Raw genomic sequence first — 24,403 nt, 5'->3', positions numbered from 1 at the left:
CCCGACAGCCTCCGGCCCGTTTCCCTGCGGGGCCGGCAGTACTTCCGTCCCCGCGGACTGCGGCAGCGCGGGCCCGACCTCTTTGTTCCGCGCGGCCCTCCTCCGAGTTTGGCCCTGGTCTCGGCTTCATGGCCTTCGGGGTCCCTGCGCTTCTCCGGGAAGGGTCGGCGCGCGGCTGTGGTGCCGAGGCTCTTTTGACGGAAAGCACGCGTGTCAGGGCTTTGCTGCTGTGTGGGTGTGCTCTCTGCTCGGGCTGTTTCTTGACTGTCGTATTTTTATCTCGTAAGATATGAAGATAATCTGATTGAATCTGTTGACTCTTGTATCTAAAGGAGGCAATTTTAATGCAATAAAAAGTGTTCAAAATTAATACATGATTATTGTAAGGTGGTTTTCCTGGATTTTTGCTAAGATGTTATGTAATTTAATTTTGTAACGTCAGAATTTGACCCAGTTATTAAATGGGTATAGTGTAGTTTGTAGATAGTAGAGATTTAGAAGGAGGGGAAACGTTTTAAGGAAATTTTTCGTATGTATGCGTTTTGAGTCAGAAGGAAAATAGTTTTAGAGAGCACTACTAGTGGGGAACAATTGTATTCTCATCAATACTCTTACACCTTAGATTGCTTCTTTTGTTGAGTAGAATGTCCTTGATAAAACTAACTTTTAGTTACTTCAATACCTAGATATATTGAACAGTTTAGTAACCAGTAGTTTTCTTACATATGATAATTACGTCTCTGATAGATAAAGAAGCTGGGTAGCAAAGGTTGCTCTTCTTCTGGGTCCTAATGGCTGATCTAAGAATTTAAAGGATAATTTGAATTACTCTTTTCCCTTTCTTTACTTGTGTGCTTGTCTGTTTCTGAATTTTCCTTTTTTTTTTTTTGCCGTATTTTATAGAAATCCATCTTTTCTACATGCAGACAAAAGAAATAACTAAGGAATTGCTGAATGTTAAATAAATGCTTCTTAGTCAAGAGATAGTACTCAAGGAGGTGAGTCTGAAGCCATCTCTCTAAGGAGGCGATACCAGAATAGAGATTTTCAGCTGGCATGATTTTACACCTGTCTCAGCCCCTGGATATTTAAGCAGTGTCTGCAGAGTTTTCATTGTCCTTACTTGAGATGAATGGGAGCCATTGGGATCTTATAGGTAGAGGCCAGGGGTGCTATTAAATAGACTACATTGTATAAGGCAGCCTCCAGCGAGAAAGAATATTCCTCTGAGAATGTCAGTAATGCTGTGACTGAGATAACTTCTCCTAACTTCAAGAAAAAAAGACTCTAAAACATTGCAGTAAATTTTAAGGGACGTTTTAATTTTACATACACTGATATGAAAGGTGGGAGCGTATTCACCATTCTCCTACACCCTAGCTCATTAATTGTAACAATTTATTCAAAATTATACATACGCATAATTCTGTGTGACTCAGGAAGAACAACACGCCACTCATATTTTCACTTCTTGGAGGCAACGTTTCTTTAAATAGGTATCAGTATTTATAAATAATATGCATACTGTCACTCGTGACTTGAGGGAGACTTTTGGTTGTCTGTTTTAGTTCTGCCTTCTGAGAGAGGAAGGCTTAGCAGCTGTATTTGATTTCAGCTGGTGCTTATCCCATTCCCCCACCAAAATCATACATATGCCTTCATTGTAACCCCTTCTCTTTCTATGGCATTTGTAATTTTGGTTAAACGTTGTGACTATTTTAAGTGAGTTAATGTATCTAAAACCATCGTATGCATGTAAATAGTTTTATTTTTTAATTACTGGGTAAAGTGCTTCACAGTTTAGCCTTGTAATATGCAATCACTTTTCCCCTTATGCACAACTTTTTGTGCTCATTGGCCTTACTACCGTTTTGTTATCTGTGTATTTAGCTAATGTAACCCGACTTCCCCAGCTCTTTGTGTCTCCCAGTAAATTCAAATGCCTGTGGTACCTGATCTAGGTTGGGACGCTGTGTCTCCATTTCTCCACATCTACTGTAATTCGTCGTCAGCCCTCACAGGTATTGCACCAGTTAGGAATTAAAACAGTTCCCCTCAGTTGCCTTGGTACTGAACAGAGACTTGTTATTCTCCGAGAAGTTCAGTTAACAGCTGTTTTCATAGTACATACACTGTATTAAGTAGTACCTTATAGTTCCCACGCCATTGTACAGAGTGGATTTTGGTTTGTGCATAGCAGCATCTGCCCATGATAAAAAGGAGGCTGTGTTGATAGTCACTGTTTTCATCCGGGATTTCACTTTCACTCATAAGAGGGTGCACCTTGCCTCTCCTGTGCTGAAACCATTTTTATTGTGTTACTTATTCTTTTTCTAGGTTTGGGCTTATGCTTTGGTGTAATGGTCCTTGAGAAGAGAGGGTAGGAAATATACTGGGGTGGGCCTAGAATGCTAAATCAGAAGCCAGTTTTGTAGAGTTAGGAAGGCTTTGCTCTTTTGTAATCTCACTTGCAGTGTTGCTGAAAGTGGTCATTGGGAAATCATTTAGAAAGCTTTTGTGTCACCTCTACCCACTGGTTGGTGGAATTTCTTTAGTTTTTTTGTTTCGTTTTGGTTTTGTTTGCTTTCATGTGCATTTTGTTTTTGTTTTTGTTTTCAGTTACACAAATTATGTGCTTCCTGAACCAAGACTGTGGGATTCTTCTTTCCTGTTTTCTATGTCATTGGACTTTTGCACTACTGTCTTAGAACTGTTCCTTGCTCTAACATTTTTAATTACCAAAAGACCAAGAGTTTTTTGTTTTTTGTTTTTTTTTTTTTTTCCTGGTACTGGGAATTGAACCCAGGGGCTTTATACTGAGCTCTATCCCAAGCCCATTTCCTAATTTTTACTTTGAAACAGGGTCTTGGTGAGTTGCCCTAGTCTGGGCTTGAATTTATGATCCTCCTACCTCAGCCTCCCCAGGTACAGTGGACCCTCAAGTTAGGACCAGCCTGACGTAAGAACAGGTTGGGTTTAAGTTAATGGAAGATTCATCTGCCTCATGTTATCCATTGTGTGTATCTAGGTAAACATCCAGATCTCTGCTGTATTGACTTACAACCAACTTGAGTTACAGCCAGCCCTTGGGAACTGATCAAGTTCATAAATAAGTCAAGGGTCCACTGTATTGTGGGGTTCCAGCCATACACACCATGCTCAGTTTACCCTGAGTTTTTTTCTTTTTCCTGTTTCATGCTGTCTGGCACTTATTTCCTGGAAGCACTACCCTTAAGTCTTTACGCTTTCATTTCTTTGCATAGTTGAATTTCTTTTCATGGTAGAATTTTCTGTGGACTATTTAGGAGTGAGACCGAGAAGCGCGTGGTAGAACTTTCACAATGAAGCGGTCTAGTTGTCCCATTTCGTTACAGAAGTTGATGCCAGTATGTAGTAGGGCAGTTGATGTGTCCTGAGAACTCTTCCAGTTTGCTGTGGGGAAAGCATTCCCATGGAGCCAAGAATGGTGAGGCTCTCACTTTCATACATAAAGTTGACAGTATTTTGTTAGTATGGATCCCTTTTTGGGCTTAACTTGATGTTTATCTGTCAAGACCTCTCTGTTTGATCCTCTACTTGGCTATGCAGGAATTGAAATGAAACCTAGTAGTCACGACTTTTCTTTGAAAAGACATTGAACCAAGGATCCTGCTTTCACCCATACCTTTGGGGGTGTCTCCTATGGAGGCACTAGGTCCTGCCAGTTCCTTCTGTTTATTTGCTGATTCTGCTGAACCCATCTCCTTGTGGCTGGCTTGTCACCTTTGCTGGCTATAAAATTCATCTTTCTTATTCTCTGAAGACAGTTAACTGCTTTCTACTTTGTATCTTCCAGTTCTTTCTGGTACTTTAATTTCATTTTTTAAAATCTCTTTTATTTTTGTTTGTATTGAGGTTCTCTCAAGAGATCATAGGTTAATGCATATATTTGTTTTGCCACCTTTAGCCAGATGCTTGTTATACTGGTGTGTGTGTGTGTGTGTGAGTGTTTGTGTGGGTGTGTGTGTGTGTGTGTGTTGCCATTGTGTTTTATAACCATAATTCCCATACCAGTGGTTCTGAAAGTGTGTTCCTTGGACTCAGAAACATCAGAACATCTGGAAGTGTAGTATAAACATTGTTGGGGCCCCAGCAATCTGTTTTAATAACCCTTCCAGGTAATGTGATGCTTGCTTAGTGCTCCTGCTGTACATTTTTTTTCCTAGTTTGAATATTTTAATTTTTATCTTTGATATTAAATAAGATGTGTCTGAGTTTAAATGTTTTACTACTTTTTTCCTTTCTCAAAAATAATGTGTTTTTGTGTGCGTGTTTTTATCTGTGTAGTTACTTATCTGTGGATGTCTGGTTTTGGGGGGAGGTAGTAATTTTAAGGGTATCTCTTCTGTTGTGTTTGCATTCTTGCATATTAGTTTCTGAGTTCATTTTGTTACTTTTTAGAGGAGCTATAATTTATGTATAGAAACATTATTTTTGAAATATAGTTCAAGAAATGCATGTAAGTCCTGTGACCAGTGAACAGTCATCACCCTGAGAAATTCCACTGTCAGCTGGGGCCCACCTTCTGACCTTTGGATTTAGCTTCTGGAGTGTGATAGAGATGGAATCGTAGAGTGTTGTGGCCTTGTGAGTCTGGCATCTTTTACTTAACATAATTAGTTGGAGATCGTTTATGTTGCTGTGTTTGTTAGTAGTTTAACTTTGTTGAGCAGCATTCCATTGTGTGGTTGTTGCACAGCTTATCTGTCCACTTGATGTTTGAGGGGCATTTCCAGATTTTGGTGATTACAATTAAAATAGCCATAAGCATTCCCATCTGAATGATTTTTGTGTGACTCTTAAGTTCTTATACCTAGGGGTGGCTTTGGCAGGTTACTATTTATGGTTAGTGTATGTTTGACTTAGAAAAAATGATTTTTAAAATTGCTATACCATTTTTTCATTTCCTACCAGCAAAGTATTAAGTTCTAGTTGCTCTGTGTTTTTGTCAGTAGTTGATAGTACTGGGTTTTTGTGGGGTTTTTTTGTTTGTTTGTTTGTTTTTTTTTAGTTGTTGTGTTTTAATTTTAGCCATTCTATTATGTATTTAGTAGTATTTCTTGATCATAATGTGAATTTCTCTAATCGCTAATGATACCATACAGTTTTTATTGTTTATTTTGCCATCCATATTTTACCCATTTTTAATTTGGTTCATTTTGTCTTCTTACTGAGTTATGAGAATTTCTTTTATATTCTGGGTAGAAATGAATTAGATACCTGCTCTGAAAATTTTTTTTGTTTTAATCATTGGCTTTTTCATTCTCTTTGTGGTGGTGTTGGGTTTTTAAAATTATTATTGTTTTTGACAGCATCTCACTATATCCCAGGGTGGCCTAAATTCACTGGGTAGTCTTTCAGTGTACTACCTCAGCTTCCCAGTATATTGGGATTACGGGCTTGCTCCACCACACCTGAGTGGTGTTGAAACTTTTATAAGGCAGTGTTTATCTTTTTTTTAATTGGTTTTGTTTTTATATTATAACCAGCTCTGCTGTTTTGCTTATATGACTGTTTTGATTACTATAGCTTTAATGTTAATGTTAAAATTAGGTAGAGTAAATTTTGCAACTTAACACTTTTTTCAGAATAATTCAAGCTATTCTTGTTTCTTTGCCTTTTCTCATAAGTTTTTAAAGCATATAGTTCATTTCTGTTAAACTACTAGGATTATGATTTGAATGGGTTTGAAATTATAGATCAGTTTGGAAAGAGATGACATCTTAAAATATATTCCCATCTAATATATCTTGCTGTTTATGTAGTTGTTAGATTTCTTTAATATTTTATAGTTTTCATCATTTGGAATTTTATACACATTTTGTTAGATTTACACCTAAGTATTATTATATTATTTAATTTCTAATTGTATCCTGCACATAGCAGTGTTTGATCTGTCTATATTAATATTGGTCCAGTGATCTAAGCTGGTGAGCTAACGGTAGTAATATTTTGGCTGTTCTGTTGAGCTTTCCTATGTAGTACTTAAGTGTAATAGGGCAGTTTTATGTCTTCCATTTGATACAGTTTTTCTTTTTCTTGCCTTAATGTATTGTTTGGGACCTTGTCAAGTTGCATTTAAGTGGCAAGAGTGGACTTGTTTGTAGTTCACATTTTAGGAAGAAAGCTTTTATTCTTAAAATTTTAGACTTAAACCATTAAGTTTAGGTGTGAGCTATAGCTGTTTTATAATGTCCTTTAAAACTGAGTGGAGGATATTGTTCTTGTCTGCTGAGTTTTGATCACAAGTGGGTACTGAGTTTTAATGTGATTTTCCTGCACATAGTGAGAGGACCAGAGTGGTTTTTCTTTAGTCTATTAATACAGTTAATTTCATTGGCTCATTTTCACAAGTTCAGCAAGCCTTGTTTTTTCCTAGACTCTGCCCCACTAGTCACAAGGGTTTTTTGTTTCCTAATACTGCTGCTTCTAACTTGTTGACATTTCCTTAAGAATCTTTATGTTTATGTTCATGAGAATGTTGGTCTGTTGCAATGATGGCAAACCTTTTTGAAACTGAGTGCCACATTGCAGCCTATGGCCCACTTAATTATTGCAGAGTGCCCAAACTGTGTTAAGCCTGAAGATGGAGCTTCTAGTTTCAAAAAACTCAATACATTAATATCTTTTGTCTTAAAAGAAAAACAGTAACGTATGTGCCGCAGATTCGCCACCTCTGGTCTCTTGTTTTTACAATATCTTTGAATCTAGTATCAGAAATGCTTGCCCACATTTTATGTAAGAAAAAAATACATATTTACCATTTTCATTGTTACTCATTTCTTTTTAGATCTAGATTTCTGTTGGTATAATTTTTCTTCTGCCAAGAGTTCCTTTCAACATTTTTGGCGGTTTAGGTAAGCTGATTTTGGGTTCTTTTTTTCTATGCCTGAAAATGTATTTCTTTTTCCTTAATTTTTGAAAGGTAGTTTTACTAAGTACAGACGTGTTTATACTTTGTCAGTACTGGCTTTTGTTCCTCATTAGAAGTGTGATTTCCTTTGTTTCTCTATATAATATGCCTTTATTTTCTTGCTTGTTAAGACTTTTCTGGCTACCATTTACATGGTAAATTTTTAGAAAAGTCATGTTATGTGAATGTATAATGCCCACTTTTTTTTTTTTTCTTCAGTGCTACGAATTGAACTCAGGGCCCTGCGCTTGCCCAGCTACATCCCCAGCCCTTGTGATTTCCCGTTGCGTCAACATTAAGTGACTGCTGTTAATTTTATTAGTTTACTATAGTTTTGTCCTACCTTGTACCTGCCTCACCTCATGGCTTTGCTCAATAAAACACCCTTGAGAGGAGGGGTTGGTGGACAACTCACTTTTTTACCCCATCTCTATTAGAAGCTTATTTTAAATTCTTCCTACTCTTAACCTCCATTGTTCCTAGAATTCATTCTTTTTGAGTTTAGAGAACACAAACTCGACTTGGCACTTCCGACATCTAGTGGATTGGGAGTTACAATATTTCTCTTAACATTGGTTGGAAGTCCATATGTCTTATATTTGGTTGGTAATCTATAGCATTAGTTTTGTCTATAGTTTTTTTAGTAGTCTTAGTCTTAATGGATGGAAAAGATGACTTGGCCCTAATGAGATGATGGTTTATTTATATGGGAAATTACTAAAGGGTGGTACAGGTAATCTCAAGCAACCTTAGGGAAGTATGTAAACTTGTCCATGGTGACTTTAATTTTCAGTTGTGTCTCTAGCCAGTTTTTTATTTTCTCATCTTATGCACTGACTCCCTCAAGGGCCTACCCTTGTCTGACTATATTTCTGCCTAACTTTGTCTATAATATAGTAATTTGACAGTATCAAAATTACTTTGTTTTTCTTCTCCATAACGTAGTCCAGGCTAGTTTAGAAGTCACTGTGTCACACAGACTGACCTGGGAACCTCAGGATCCTATTTTATCCTCCTAAAGTCTGGGATTATAGGTGTGCACCACCACACCAGCCTCACTGTTTTATCTTCATGGTGTGATGTTGACAGTATCAGTACTACTTTGTTTTTCTTCACCACAGGGGAGGCCAATGTTATGTCTTTCTCAAACCTAGAGATAGTACTATACATTTTTTTATTATGAATCTGTGAATTTTTTTTTTTTTTTTCAGGAATCTCCATTTTGCACTTGGGAATAGCTTCTGTGCTGGTCTACTAGTGGTTTGTTTTGTTTTGTTTTGTTTTTAACCAGTGTAACATTAATGGGTAACTTACAAACCAGTTGTCTACTGTGATATTTGGGTTACTTTTTTAAATAGGTGAAGCAAGTCTGTTCACAAAATCAGAGTTTATTACTGCACAATTTATAAAGACCTGGTGGCTGAGTTCCAGGGTAAATTTCTAAATTCAGTGTAAAATGTCTTCACATCTACCAGGGCATATATTGTTACAGCATATTTAAAATGTTGATTCGGCATATTATTGCCAAGACCTTCAACAACTATGAAATGATGAAAGTTGTTGGTCATTTGTCATGTATTTAATCAGTGTATAAATTGCTTGACAGTTTGAAACTAAGCTTTTAAAAAATGAGTGAATCACCCCCAAATTGTTGGATTTTTTCCTTTTTTCTTTCTTGGTGAGTCTTTTTGTTGTCAAAGCGTGGGCAGTTTTGAAAGAAACCAAATCTCTTGAGTGTCATTATTCTTCTAAAAATCTCAACTCTGTATCTGTCTCTTTTCCATAAATCCTTTAGATTATGATTAGCACCATTAGAATGATAAAGTCTTGCTATGAAAGCTTTTAGTTCAGGTAGTGAGATGTCATGATAAATATATTTTTGAGTATTGCTGTTGATGCATATAGAATGTTTTGCTTGTATTTCATTATTACTGTATTTCATAACATCTTGTAGCATATTGTCCATTACAATTTCCAACATTGAATTGCAGTGTTGGCATTCCTTCCTTTAGGTTTCATGCCTTGCGATGACCTAATAATGTTTTCTGACTTATTCTAACATTAATTCATTTGGGGTATTCATGACCATTTTGTAACATTTTGACTAGTCAAATATTTATTTGCATTACTGTTTCTTCCTTGTAGAATCAAGGTCTTCATTCTGTACTTCCCTGTCATATCTTGATAACCTCTTTGGCTTATATGTTCCAAATCAGGATTGATAGCTGAGTCACCTGATGACTTACTTTTGACCTCTTCCCAAAGTTGAAAAAGCGGATTTTCATGTGACATTGTACTGAATTGGGCTAATTTTACAAGAAAAAGCAAAAGAAAAAATATAATTAAAAATTATAAATACACAAATGTATTTATGGCACATACTGTGGGTAAAATTCACCCATTTACCCTTTGACACACATGCACGCAGCTTGCCGTTTGTCGTACCAAGTAGTGAACACAAAGATGGCTTTCTGTATTCCCCTAGCATATCTATTGAGATGCACAGCCAGCTACTGTTATGCCAGAGTACATATTTTCTTTAAAAAATATGGTTGAGGTGTTTTTTACACACCATAATGCCCTTTGGGGAGTAACTGATTATAGTATTATTTGATGTCATTTTTATAATATCTTGGTAGAGCTTTGTTGAACTTGGATCTGTGAGCTCAGTAGTTTTCATTAAACTTAGGGGAATTTTGACAATTACTTCCTCAGAAGGATTCATTTCTTTTGTCCTTAGATTAAGCTGATGTTTGGTTAATATTTTTTATTTTGGATCATTTCTATTGCTGTGTCTTCAGATTCATTAATGTATTTACTGACTCATTAGTTAGGGAGAAGGTTTTTTTTTTTTTAATCTATTAAAGTTGGAGATGGTTCTTTTAATTTATTTTCTCTGTCTCTCCTTGACATACTCGAATTTTCCTCTAACCATGTGTAGCTGGTTAATGTTACAAGAACTTGTTTGTAAGTGAACTCTCACCTGTGTCATTTCCAGGTTGGTTTGAGCTCAGTAATTCTAGCTATGTATTGTATTTTTTGTGCTTTTTCCCATGCCTACTAATGTCTTATTAGATGTCAGATGTAAACTTTACTTTGGTGAGGGTTGGCTGTATGTACATGTTTAATAAATATTATTGGATCTTGTTCCTGGACATAAGTTACTTGAAGAGAATTTGATATTTTTGATGTTCTGTTTTCAGCTTTTAAAAGTGAAAAGAGTAGAGCTTTTCATTCTTTTGTGGTTGCTTTCCCCCCAGTGCTGTTTTGCCAGTGCTTCGTGTTTTCTGTTGGGTGGTGGGATTCCCAGATACCAGCTACCTACACCCCTTGAATAATTTTTCAAATATGTGGGCTGTTCGGGTAACTTTGTCCTCTCCAAGATTCTGCCCTAGAAACACTAATTGCTTCAGTTCCTGAGTCCCAGTTCTGTGCCTTCTGGCCAGGCGGTCTGCTGGGCTTTCCCTGCATTCACAAAGAGGGGCTCCTCGAAGGGCTCACCCTGTTCCCTCTCCTTTGCCTGAGTTGCTTACTGTAAGAAATACCAGTTTCATTTCTTTTTCTTGGTTAAAGCAGGAGGCAAGTCTGGTCACTGCCACTTCATCTTAGCTAATTATCCTAAGCCATTCTCCCTGTCAGTATTTATATTTTTAGTTGTGTCTTTTTGTTCTCTGATAATAAACTTATTCAGCATATTTTCCCCTTTTTCTTAGCCTTGTAATCCCCCTTTCTGTTTGTTCTTTCTCTTCATTTTGGAGGTCTCCTTTTTCATTTGTTAGCTTTTTGAATGTCTTCCTTTTTTGTTCTAGGGAGCTTTTTTGATTTTTGCTAAAGTTGTTTGCATAGCCATTTTGACATTTATTTGTCTTAATGAAGCTTAATGGAAAGTGACTCTGTTCTAACTTTATATCTGCCATAGTGTGTCTGTCTTCTACAGTACTCCCTTCATGTGATTGGAGGCTCTGTAGATCCAGAGCAGTAGCTATGGTTGGAACAGCCTCTCTTCCTCCAGCTTCCTGAAGTGCAGCAGTGTGGGAGAGTTCAGCTCTTAGCGAAATGTGTAGACTTTGCCTTTCTGAAATACCCTGCTCCAGAGTTCACCTCCCCTAGACAGGAGTGCACCCTATTCCCTAGTTTAAAGTCAGAGGATGCTAGCCCCAGTTTTTCAATAACCCTTTTGATCTGATTGAGGTTGTCATTTTTATCATTTCTACCACAACTAGAGTTGGCAGAGGAAAAAAGCTTACCATTTCACTATTTTTCCCTCTCCTAAAATTGAAAATTCTCGGAATTCTGTATACTTTTACTGTCATGGTATCTGGGGGATAAGAGGCAGGGCTGGAGATGAGCTTAACAGTTGTGATATCATAAATTTTCCTTTTTTTTTCTGGTACGGGGGATTAAACTTGGGTCCTTGCGCTTGCAAGGCAGGCCACCGAACCGCTGAGCTAAATCCCCAGCCCCCGTTTTCCATTTCTTAGCTAAATTTTTGTTGCCACTGTTTTTTTCTCTCCCTTTGTTGTTTGATGTAGTTGTATTCATTTTGCTCACTATAGAGAAGAAGTGCTTTTCTATTTGACTTTCTGCTATCTTTACCCATAAGTTACTAAGTATTCTATCACTGATTGGAGCCCTGTTCTTTCCCAGATCCCATGTCTCTGTGGCAGTGCTCCCTGTCTGCTGTGCCGATGCTGTCCCAGTGGGAACAACTCCACGGTGACTAGGTTGATCTACGCACTCTTCTTGCTTGTCGGTGTGTGTGTGGCTTGTGTCATGTTGATACCAGGAATGGAAGAACAGCTGAATAAGGTTAGTCTTTTTACTTATTCCTTGATTAACTTACACTAGAATATGCAGAAGACTTCATAATCTTAGGAAAAGACAGACTGTTAGGTAGCTTTTTGGGTACTGTGATGGTGGTTCGGAAAATGAGCTGTGGTGATACGAGGAAAGAAATAATTTTAAACAGGCAACAGAATCAGTGTTGGGGAAAGGGACTTTTTCTCCCTGAAGAAGGGACATTCTGAAAATAAGTAGAACTTTTTTTTGGGGGGGGTACTAGGGATCGAACTCAGGTCCTTGGGCTTGCAAGGCAGGTGGTGGAACCATTGAGCTAAATCACCTGCCCTTCAGTAGAACTTTTATGCGTAGATAATTGAAAATTAGAAAGCATGGTGATTATAGTTTTTTGAGCAGATTATCAGTGCTTTAGGCAGATTGATCTGGTAGTTAAAGGATAGAAGTCAAATGATTTTGGGGCTGTTACAGTAATGAATACAACGAGAGTATAGAAAGCCTGAATTAGATTTTTTTTTTAGGTATAAAATTGACTGTTTGGCTGGCATTTAAATAATGCTGTAATCATATATTAACAACCAGAATCTGACCCTAGAAAACTGGAAGGAAAGTTGCTGTTAACCAGGAAAGAGAAAAGTTTTTTGTTTTGTTTTGTTTTTAATTTTTTTTCAAGGAGTTTGTGGAAAGAGATGGGGAAGTAAATAACAGTTTCAGTTTCTGATTGTGAGTTGGAGGTACTGTATTGCATACATGTATATACCTGTCTTAGTTCAGGCTGCTGTAACGAGAATACCATAGCCTTGGTAGCTTAAACAATAGAAATTTTTCTCATGCTTTTGAGAGCTGGAAGTCTAAGGTCTGCCAGGGTGCCAGCATGGATGAGTTCCAGTAAAGGTCTTCCTGTTTGGCAGATGGACTTCTTGTATTTTCACCTACTAGAGCAAGCTCTCCGGTCTTTCCTGATAGGGGCACTGCCATGAGGGTTAGGGTTTCAGAACAGGAGTTTTTGGTGCACATATACATTGCAGTCCATGTATAACTAGAGGAATCAGAGCTAGATCTTGTCGTGGATTTGGAGCTTTCTGTTGCTGGGACAAAATTCCTGACATACACAGTTTAAAGGAGAAGAGGCTTAAGGCTCAGGATTTCCACCAGCTTCAAGGCAGACACATCATGGTGGAGGAAAGGCGCTCCACGCTTGGCAGCTGGAAGCCAAGAGGAGGAGGAGAACCCAATCGAAAGGAGCAGGGGCGCCTCCCTGACCGAGGCTGACTCACTTGAGATGTTCTTAGCTGATCCTGTAGGGAGGTGTCTTCCTCCTGAGCCAGTCACGTTGACAGCTGGAATGAGCCATCACAGGGATAGAGATGAAAGTTGAAGCCAAGGTGTCTCCTGCTGAAAACATTCCTATGGAGCAGTGCTGGAACTTTGCCAAGAGCTCCCTAAGGGAGCTGGTAGTGAAAGGAGCTCCTCTGTAGGAGCAGTGAGAAAGAACCAGAAGTGTGTGTAGGCTTCAGAAAGAATTTCCGGGGTGACAAGACTGTGTCTGGGGGAGAGATTAAGGAATGTGACGACTAAAGTTGTCTTTGCATTGACAGCCAGTACATAGCTAGCATACTGAAAAAGCAGTTGGGCTGGGCATGGGAAGAATTCATGCTCATACATAGGAGTAGTATGTGTGGTTCTCAACAGTACTGCCACTTGTTTCATTTAAAAATTCCTTTTCTTAACGGGTTATAGTGTGGCTTTATATTTTTCATCCATCTTTCAAGTTCTGAGGATCAGACCCCAGTCATCATACATACTAGGCAAGCTCTCACTCCTGGGCTTTAGCCCCAGCCTCATCTCCTGAAATGGTCATTTGTCTTTTTCAAGATTCTGAATTAAAATATAAAACTATCGGTTCACTTACTGTTAAGCCAGATCCATTCATGATCAGAATGAGAGACCAAAACTCAAAATGAATTGAAGTAGCATTACTTTTGAAAAGCAAAATGCTGATCTCTTTAGTTCCGAGAGACATACCAGTTACTCTGTGATTTTTTTAAGCTCATATGGACTTTTTTCTCATATGCAATTCAGTGTATGACATTACAACGTAAATTGTAAAGATTTAGAATAAATCCACAACTTAAGCCTCTAGTTTAGCATTGATGTTGATGGTTCATTTGCTCACATAAGAATTTTAACTTTTTCTTTCATCTGATTAAATGTAGGAACTTACTTTGATTACATATTATAAACTACAAGGCAAACTTTAGCTTTTTGGGTTCTTACTTAAACTATTTGACTACTCAGAGCTTGCATTTTTACCTAATGAAAAAATGTGGATCTCAAACTTGCTTTGTTTTTCTAGATTCCTGGATTTTGTGAGAACGAGAAAGGTGTTGTTCCCTGTAGTATTCTGGTTGGCTACAAAGCTGTGTATCGCTTGTGCTTTGGCTTGGCCATGTTCTACCTTCTCCTCTCTCTGCTCATGATCAAGGTGAAGAGCAGCAGCGACCCTAGAGCTGCCGTGCATAATGGGTAAGTGTTTAAATGCTCGGTCTACGTGGCTGCCTCTTAGTAATTCTGAATCTAGTAAAAGAACTTTTTAAGGGGAATAAACAATTTTCAGAATTTTGTCTTTTTATGAATAAGGTAATAAAATCTTCCTGTTTCAACCAGAGAGCATCAACTTTCAGACGTTTAATGTTAGCTTTGGTCATTAATTGGATAACCTCTGATTTATAGTGTCTTATTCTTTTCATCTTAGAAATGAATCTGTACATCCATTACTGTGGCAAGACAAGAGGGGTTCTTCCTCTTTTTAGTTTCATTGTACCAGCCCCATAGAGTTCCCTAGACCTAAAATGTAGTCATGATGGAAAACTTACTCCTGAATGGTGTATTGGTTTTCTCAGTGATTGTTCTACAATCTTTAGTGTACAGCTGTCATTCTCCTTTAATGTAATGTAGCACTTGGAGTGTTTGGGATATATCTTTTTATTTTTTTCCCCCACAAACTAATTTTTTTTTTTTTTTTAATTGGATACGGGGGATTGAACTCGGGTCCTTGTGCTTGCAAGGCAGGCCACTGAACCTCTGAACTAAATCCCCGGTCCTCAAACTAAATTTTAAAAAAATACGTTATTGCTTGTCTGGTAGCATGTGCTACCAAAAATAGGAAAAACATTGGTATAGTAATATTAATAATGAAGAATTATGTGGGAGCTGTATGTTCAATCTTTTAGTCTATAGTTCTTTTAAATTTTATTTTGTATGGTTGCATTTATCATGTATTTAGTAAAACTATTCGTTGTTCAGTGCATGTTACACTTCATTTGGTAAAACTGAAATGGAACCAGTAGTTCTATGCATGAGTGACAAATACAGCTTTCTTAAAACTGTCTTAAAAGTAGTTACATGATAGTTTTCTGATTTTGGGGGGATCCTAAGAAAAAACAATCACATAAAATGTAGCTATAAGATGCTTTTAAAAAATTGTATGTATAAAATTATTTGTTGGATGAATGTTTATTAATAAAAATTCCACTTGTTTTAGATTTTGGTTCTTTAAATTTGCTGCCGCAATTGCAATTATTATAGGGGCATTCTTCATTCCAGAAGGAACATTTACAACAGGTAAGAAATTTTTACTTTTAATTGTGTGATACTGATGTTTTATAAAGGAAACTGATTCCCTGCAACTCTGTTTATTTTTCTTTTGTTTGTTTCCCACTACAAATGAAGGCATGTACATGACATTTTATTTTCTCTTTTGCTTATTGAAAAGTGCATGTGAAAAGTGAGTAGCTTCAGTGGAGCCACACTGCCTGGCAAGTGCAAGTCCCTGAGTTCGATTCCCTGTACCAGAAAAGTGAGTAATAAAAATGACTTCCCACTTGTGTCCACCCTTCCCTTCCAGTGTGGTTCTACGTGGGCATGGCAGGGGCCTTCTGCTTCATCCTCATCCAGCTGGTCCTGCTGATTGACTTTGCCCATTCATGGAATGAGTCGTGGGTGGAGAAGATGGAGGAAGGGAACTCGAGGTGCTGGTATGCAGGTGAGCAGCTCAGTGTTCTGGTGAGAACAGATCGGGAAACCTTACAGGAGTTTCAAGGTGTAATTTCCTGCGGAGTAGTTTTCAGTTTGTCAGTGGCATCGTATCTATCTTACTGTATCTGCAACTTGTTAAAGATCGACCCCAAAGCAAAAAAGAGATTAAAAGTACTCTGAGTAGCTAAAGTGAATGTTTCAAAGCCTATTTCTGAAAGCTTGTGCATTTTATACCATCGTTTTCTAGGGAAAATGACTGCTAAATTATATATACAGTGGTACAGTTAATGTAGACAATGTTTGCATAAACATTTGGGAACATGGGATATCATTGTGATTACTTTATGTGCATCAGTAACACCTAAGAATTCCTGTGGTAGTGTAATTAAGGTTTGTTTATGCTAATGAGTGTGTCCTATGTTACATTATGCTCAGAAGCACAGATGAAAATTCAGATACTGACAGGGCCAAATAGGTAACAAAAGTGAGGGAAGAGGGCTGGGGATTTAGCTTAGTGGTACTGTGCCTGCCTTGCAAGCTCAAGGTTCTGAGTTTGATCCCCGATACCAAAAAAAAAGTTTTAGTGACTTTAATTTTTGTACAGATAGTAGGGACTGTGCTAGACAGAGTGCATACTTACTCTCAGGGAAACTATGCTCATTATTGTTTGCTATACATTGAAGCTGCACATTTGGATTTTTATGTAAAATAATATGGATTTTAGCTAACAATAACAAAATAATTGAAACAGTATAAGCGATATCTGTTGACTCATCAGCCTGACATTTTTCTCAAAACTAGTTTGTGATGATTGGTTTCAGTGATTAGAGTAAAACCAGTTTGATGCTCACAGAAATAAGCTTTAGTCATTTCCAAACTTTATCCTCATTTGTTAAGAAAAAGTCTTGATATAAGGGTTGCTGCCTGTTTTATTCTCTGCTGTATTGCCAGGCCAGGCGCATCATAGGCTTTCAATAAATAGTTGGAAAAGCCCGTCGGACAGACCTACAGGAACACTTCACACCACATGTTAGCACAAACTCTCCACACATTACGCATATTGAAGTTTATGTAGAAGAATCTTAGCTTGTCCTCGGAAATAATGAACTTACCCTTGCATAATACGTATTTTTGTAAGAGTTTAGTTGGTGAGGAAAAACATTGGTTTATGGACTTGTTTCTCAGTACCCCTTCCTTACTTACACTTGAGTGATTATGGTTCTTTAAAAACCTCCAGTAATATTCCTCTCATTTATTTTTAAAGGAATGCCTAATATATATGAATGTGATTTGTAAACTCTGTAAGATAAAATATTCCTACTAATAAAAGTAATGTTACTACCTTAATGACTTGAAAATATGTCATAGTCAGCTCTGTGTAATGTACCGTACATAGAATTCTTCAGTGGAAAAATTCAGAATTAACTTTCTCCTGCTTTTGTAGCCTGTGTAATGCTATTAGTTACTTAAATCATATTTTTGGATAAAATGACAAATTGTTTTTTAATACAAGTCACATGGCTAATTTCTAGGGTTTTGGTAAAATCGAATTTTTTTTTCACAGCCTTGTTATCGGCCACAGCTCTGAATTACCTGCTGTCTTTGGTTGCCGTCATATTGTTCTTTGTCTACTACACTCATCCAGCCAGTTGCTCAGAAAATAAGGCATTCATCAGTGTCAACATGCTTCTCTGCATTGGTGCTTCTGTGATGTCCATCCTGCCCAGAATCCAAGTACGCTGTGAACACCTTGCTCAGTTTTCGTAAATCTTGAGTGATGTCAGACTACTTACTGCGTTGCTTAATATTTTGCTTCTAGGAGTCGCAGCCAAGATCGGGTTTGTTACAGTCTTCAGTAATTACAGTCTACACAATGTACCTGACATGGTCTGCGATGACCAATGAGCCAGGTATGTTTCAAGTCCTCAGTGTTTCCTTTTATTCAGAGGTAGTCATTTTGGGGGATTAAGATACCTAAAAGTCTTCTGGAACAGTAGATTGTGGAAACACTTTTTTCACTTGGTTTCTTATTGAACAAAAATTATGTTATCAAAAATTATCTAAAAATTATAAGAAATACCTGAATACACGTTTCAATGTTGGTAACTTATACATAGGTAGAAATAACACCTCTTGAAATCATTTTGACTCTAGTATACTTTGATTTTTCCATTAAATTACTCTTTTCGTCTAACTACCTTGCAATGGAATATAATTGGCTCTGTAATGAATTTGCATTATAGGCCATTTGTTTTGCTTTCCATGGAAATAGATGCCAGCACAGTGTATGTAATTCAAAGAAAGAGGAGTATTTTTAAGGAAAAACAGACAGTGTTCTCTTATGTGTAATTTGCTTTAGAGATTAGCCTTACCTAATTTTTATTAGTAAAGTGGACATTGACAGATGAGGCTTTGTGGGAAGAATGTACATGACACTTTTGTGAATACTTTACCAGTCCTTTAATTCTTTCACGAGATCAAGTAAGTATTAATAGTTGTTAGGCCTTCATGGTCCTTTCCACATAGCATTTGTTACTGGTTTTATGTGTAAGCTTTCTGTTTATAACATTGCACTTTGACAAACTAATAAACTTCATGACGCCTGGGTTGTAATGTCACAATGTAGGGTACAAAAGCCAGTGCATTATGGCTTATAGCATCTTAATTTTATTTCTGACTCTTGTAAAATTTGACTATCTCTGTTCTTGCACAAGGTTGAAAATTAAGTGATTTACTTTTTCTCAACACTTGTATATTGGCATAAAATTTAAAAGGAAAAAAATCTTAAATTCTCCTTATTAATACCATAAAAATTGTTCTTAAGTATTTTTTGGTTGTTATACGTGTGCCTTTTCCAGAAAAACTTCTTGAATTTCCAGCAGTATGAGTAAAGAGAATGCTATGCCCTAAAACATGCCATTTTTTGTTACTCTTACATTGTAATTTGACTCTCAATTTATTTTACAGAAACAAATTGCAACCCAAGTCTTCTGAGCATAATTGGGTTCAACACCACGAGCAGCAGCCCAAAGGAAGGGCAGTCTGTCCAGTGGTGGCATGCGCAGGGGATAATAGGACTCATCCTCTTTCTTTTGTGTGTCTTTTATTCCAGGTAATGTAAACCATGAACAAAACGTGCTACACAGGGAGCCTAGCTATCAACTCAGGAATAATTTCTTTTCAATACATTTTTGTTTCTGATCTCTGTCATGCAGCATCCGCACCTCCAACAACAGTCAGGTTAACAAGCTGACCCTGACGAGCGACGAGTCGACACTGATAGAAGATGGGGGAGGCAGGAGTGACGGGTCCCTGGAGGACAGCGACAGTGCTCACCGGGCTGTGGACAACGAGCTGGACGGCGTCACGTACAGCTACTCCTTCTTCCACTTCATGCTCTTCCTGGCATCGCTGTACATTATGATGACTCTGACCAACTGGTACAGGTGCTTGCACTGTGTGGCTGTAGGCAGGGGGGCTTTGGGGACTTTCGTTTCTGTCCTAAGACGTGCTCTGTGCTTCTTCGTCGTGCAGTGCTTTCCAGCCCGAGGGGCTGCTCTGCTCACAGCTCAGCTGAGTGAACTGTGAGTCCGGGGGAGAAAGTTCTTTTAAAACTGATTTTATCTAAATGATGATAAAACAACTCTGTTTAAGACTCGAATTGTTCAGCTTTAGGCAGTGTGATTTTAAATAATTTTAAATGTGTGATACCCTTGAATGGTATGTGTAATTACTTTCAAATATCAGCAAAAGGGAAAAAATTATTCTTTGCTGAATTTGATTGAGAGCAGCCTTGACTATTACTGAAAACAACATAGTTGTTTTTGTTTTTCTGGTACTCTGAATTGAACTCAGGACCTTGTGCTTGTGACGTGGGCACAGTGCCACTGAGTTAAATCCCCAGCTCCTAACGGCACAGTTTTTAAAATTCCTACACTATCTCATATTAAGCTGTAAGAATTCAGATAGTTCTCAGTAATTCAAAGCTTTGGCTATCAGATAATAATGGTGGTAAAAGGTAAGACTAGATTAAAAAAGACTTAACACACAAATCTGCTACATTTCCTCAGTACTCCGTTGATTCTGAGAAAGCAAGGGAGGGTGATTGGGTTGGGGTTCACAGGCAGCTCTGGATGGCACGCCTTACCCGTTCACAGGCCATGTTCCATCTCTCTAGCAATGTACAGGAAATGCAGAGTCCTGTGTCCTTCGCTGTGTAGAGGAGGTTGCTGGATTTTACCTTCACCCGTTACCTAATCTGTGGGCCGTAGGGCAGCAGGTCCCATGCTGCAGCTGGGTTTTGCCCTGACAAATTGGACGTACACTGATCGCCCTCTCCCTGCTGCCCTTCATGTTTTACCTTACACCTCAGGTACGAGCCTTCGAGGGAAATGAAGAGCCAGTGGACAGCCGTGTGGGTGAAAATCTCCTCCAGCTGGATCGGCCTGGTGCTGTATGTGTGGACACTGGTGGCTCCGCTCGTTCTCACAAATCGTGACTTCGATTGACGGGGCTTCAGTTCTGCTTTGGTCATTGCTCATTGAAAATTAGCAGTATTCCCAACTTTTGTAAAGTTGTGTATGTGTGTGCTTCCTATGTAACTTCTCCAGTGTTGTTCTGGCATGAATTAGATTTTACTGCCTGCCATTTTATTCATTGTTTTCTTGCCAAGTGCATTCATTGTGTGCAGTCAGAGTCCCAGATGGAGAGTGTGAGTGTGGTGGTGAGCCAGGAGAAGTGGACATTGGCAGGGGTGGCCTCTGCCCTGTACATGTGAAGTTAGAAGTACATAGGAATTAGAAGTAAATTAACAGTAAAAACAACTGCCTGAAAGGTTGATATTAAATGTTAGACTATAAACTCTCTTAGCATAAAAGTAAATGTACAGCTGCCTTTTGAAATATTTGATTGTATTGCCTTACGGAGGACTGCACGGAACATAACATGGTTTTGCTAAGATTATATAAACATGTCACTTAAATGCAATAGTCTGGAAAATGCAAGTTACTCAAATTTTGTCAGGATTTCCCTTAATGTGAAGGTAAGGTGCTTACATAGGTAGAGTAGTGGGAGGAAGTTTGGGCACAGAGCCTTCAAAGACAGGCAGGTTGTAGTGGGAATTAGACTATCCAGTGAGATTGTGATCTTCCAATGACTTTGACCAACCAAATGAACTTTCCTATTGGTCATTAGAAACCCATGCAACAAGTGTAGGTGTAACAGATACTAGGAACGCTGAAGGATTCAGACAAGGTTTTTAAAAGGATAATCATAGGTTTAAAAAGTTTAAATCTTTGCAGGTTAGTTTTGAGAGTCAAAAGGTAGTAAAACTTTGACTGGGAGGGAATAAACTAAAACACTAGGCTTCAGTAGGTGCTTAAAATTTAATGCAGTTCTTTCATTTAAAAATGAAACTAAAGCACGGGCTTAAATGCCTAATTAGTGGCAAAGCTAAGAAATTCTTAAATCCACCAAAAAGAGCATCAGTCTCTGACATTTAGAAATACTTTCTATTCAAAATAACATGCATAATTGATTTTCCACCTTATTAGGAGTGGATACTTAAAGTGACATGTCTTGCTCTTCAGCCTGCCTTCTGTCTGTACACTAAGGCTGGGAGAATGCTGGACTGGTGTAGAATATACTGCTTAGCGTACTGCACAGGTCAACAGATGTTTAAATGCTTTTGTATTTACTGCCATGTAATTGAAATACATAGGTTATCGTAATCTTTCAAACTAGAAATCAAGCACTATGAAAGTTAATTTAGATAGAAACTTAGTTGTGTAATTAGTGCCTGATGAAGCCTTTAAAAATTTACATTTGCTTCTTTAAAAATATTTATTACTATGAGTGGAATATAACAATTCACTTTCATTCCCTCTGTGTATTGTTTCACAATTTTGAATGGCTGTGTTCTCTCTTAATAAATGAATTCAGAAAAGTGCAGTGTGTCAATTCTTTACCAATTTACTTTTGTATTATCTGTAGAAATGATTATATCATTTGCTAATGACTATTTCTTCCTTCCAATCAGTATACCATTTATTTCCTTTTCTCACCTTACTGCATTAGCTATGGCTTTCATTATGTTGGAAAAGAATAGTGCAAGATCTTAACCCTTTATCTTGATCTTGGTGGAGAAGCTTCTAATTTCTCATCAGTAAGTAGCTGTAGGGCTTTTGTGTTTTGTAGATACGTTAAGCTGAGAAAGCTCCCCTCCATTCGTCTGTTTCATTTTTAATCATACATTTTAGATTTTGCAGAAACTTTAATCTATTTTATGATCACAGGTTCTGTTCTTTAGCAGCCTACTAATATATTTACTTTCAAATGCTGAACTAGCCTTGCCTGGAACAGATCTGTCTTGGTGTATAGTTTTTATATATTGGATTTAATATTTTGTTGGTAATTTTCTACATCTGTGTTCATGAGGTAGTGTAGTTGGCATGTGTGGTCCTAGTATTAGGGTGATGCTGACTTCATTGAATTAGGAAGTATCACCTGCCTCTACTATCGAGAGACTAGTTGGCACAGATTTTTCCTTAAATGTTTGCTAGAATTCATAGGTATAGTCACATGGGAACTGGTGTTTTACATTGGTTTTTTTAAAAAATAAAATGATCAGGGTGAACCACCTGTAGGCATCTACTTGCTCATGATTTGCTTTATGATTCCTGTAATGTAATCGTTCATCTCTGGCCTAAGCAATTTCTCTATTTTCCTTAGTTATCCGGAGGCTTCTCGTTTTTTTCCAAAGATTTTTAGTTTCATTTATTTCTGCTGTTTCTTGTGCTTCTTTTGTATTTAATTTCCTTCTTTCCTAGTTTCCAAGGGTGGAAGCTTGGAATTATTTGGACCTCTTTTCTCAGATGTGCATTCAATGCTATAAACTTGTGTGTACTGCTTTCACTACACCCCACTAATTTCGATAAATTTATTTCATTTACTTAAAAAATTATTTTCTAATTTTCTAGGTATTTTGACTGCTACTGAAAAATGTGTTGCTTAATCATGTCTTTTTTGAGTTTTTCCAACATGCTACCAACAAATCAAAAGGAGTATCGCTAGCCATTTCCAGCTCAGCAGACTAGAACAATCAGAATGCATGACAGAGGGTCCATTCTTCAGAAGGACGTAACTACCCTTGTATGTATGTACCTAAGAAAAGATACCAGTACATATAGCAAAAACTAATAGAACTGCGGAGAGAAATAGGTGAATTAAGGATGCTGAACTCAACACCATGGATTCACTAGTTTTGACTGACATATACCCAAAGACCAGTTTATCTGATAAGAATACGTGTTCAAGAGCGCATGGAAGAATGTTCACTCTAGATACAGATCCTGGGACATGAAATACACCTTAGATTTAAGGAGATAAAAACAGTAATGGGGTGGTGGTGAAGATTTCCATGTTATAATTTAGAGATTTAGTTGACAAACTACCCATGAACATAAATTTTTTAGTTTAATGAAACTTTGTCCATTTTTACAATTTTAACTGGTATGAAATGATATTTTTGTATTTGGGAAGCAATTCCATTTAAGCAACTAACTACATTTGGTCCAGACTTACTAATTTTATTAGTAGAAAGACCAATAAAAGTGATTAGATCCATTTGCACTATTAGTACAAGACACCTGATGTACTACTGGGTGATTCAAGCCAGTGACACAATGTGTTAAGCCAGTGCAGTAGTGTGTGTGTGTGTGTGTGTGTGTGTGTGTGTGTGTAGAGTGGGTCACAACACCGAAGTGCTACACATCTCCTGTTATGTGAGAACTTATTCACCTGTTATACTTATTAAAACTTAAATGCCTAGTTATCCCACTGCAAAGGTAGAAAAAATTTAGCTGATAGGAAAAGAAAATGGCTGGGCAGCCAGCTGAGGTGTTTACCATAAACAAGATCTGTTCTTATGTATTCTGAATACCCAGAAAGCTCAGTTTTTGCTTGGGAGGACTATGGCATCATTATCAAGATGTAACTTACAATGTAACATAATGTACTTATAATTGATTTATGTTGATTCTGGGGGAGAAACTGAATAAATTATAGATCAAATCATTAGTATTTTGATTCCTTTAGAGGCAGTTGTATTTTAAAATAGCAGTTTTTCAGTTTCTAGAGAGCTTCAGAGCTCCAAAATGCCCCCAAAGAAAATGAACCTGGTCATATTCTATAATGAGAAAGGGGAAAAAAAGACAAATGCTAGCTTATATATTACCAGAGCAAGCTTTAGGAAAGTGACCTCTTCAGCTCATGCTGAAAATGACCTTTCCAAAGTCGGGTCCCAAAGTACAGTCAGTCAACCAGATCCAGATCCTAATGTTCTGGATCAAGATCTGAAATAGCTGACCTCTGTGGGGCCTTTTTGTTTTGTGCTGGGTGGGGCTTTGTACAGACCAGGTCTTCCTTTTAAGTCCTATCATAGTTAAGACCTTGAGACAGACACTCAAGAGGACCAAAAAGGCCTCTCCTGGCATTCTCATTCAGTAGCTCCATACAGTGTTCAAGCATGAACTGCACTGCTTCCAGTCCACTGCCTGAAAGTGGAAGTTTCAAGTGACAGCACCCTGGCTTTAAGTCTCTGCAGTCCTTGGGATCAAC

General features: G+C 37.7%; 1 protein-coding gene across 1 annotated transcript in view; it reads left to right on the top strand.

The window, feature by feature from the left end:
- Positions 1 to 20,910, top strand: part of Serinc1 (serine incorporator 1) — a 21,253-nt gene extending 343 nt beyond the window's left edge. Inside the window, exons 2-10 of the mRNA XM_010638245.3 lie at positions 11,600 to 11,761; positions 14,106 to 14,275; positions 15,294 to 15,373; positions 15,657 to 15,794; positions 17,352 to 17,521; positions 17,607 to 17,697; positions 18,755 to 18,899; positions 19,003 to 19,233; positions 20,160 to 20,910. Of these exons, the coding sequence (XP_010636547.1) occupies positions 11,600 to 11,761; positions 14,106 to 14,275; positions 15,294 to 15,373; positions 15,657 to 15,794; positions 17,352 to 17,521; positions 17,607 to 17,697; positions 18,755 to 18,899; positions 19,003 to 19,233; positions 20,160 to 20,295 (1,323 nt within the window). The 3' untranslated portion in view covers positions 20,296 to 20,910. The remainder of the gene's footprint in view (positions 1 to 11,599; positions 11,762 to 14,105; positions 14,276 to 15,293; positions 15,374 to 15,656; positions 15,795 to 17,351; positions 17,522 to 17,606; positions 17,698 to 18,754; positions 18,900 to 19,002; positions 19,234 to 20,159) is intronic.
- Positions 20,911 to 24,403: the final 3,493 nt, after the last annotated feature.

This window comes from Fukomys damarensis, unplaced genomic scaffold, assembly GCF_012274545.1.
Source record: "Fukomys damarensis isolate Sample0158 unplaced genomic scaffold, DMR_v1.0_HiC HiC_scaffold_14, whole genome shotgun sequence".
Taxonomy (NCBI): domain Eukaryota; kingdom Metazoa; phylum Chordata; class Mammalia; order Rodentia; family Bathyergidae; genus Fukomys; species Fukomys damarensis.
Note: the sequence above shows the minus strand (reverse complement) of the source record. Positions and strands in the feature narration are given on the sequence as shown.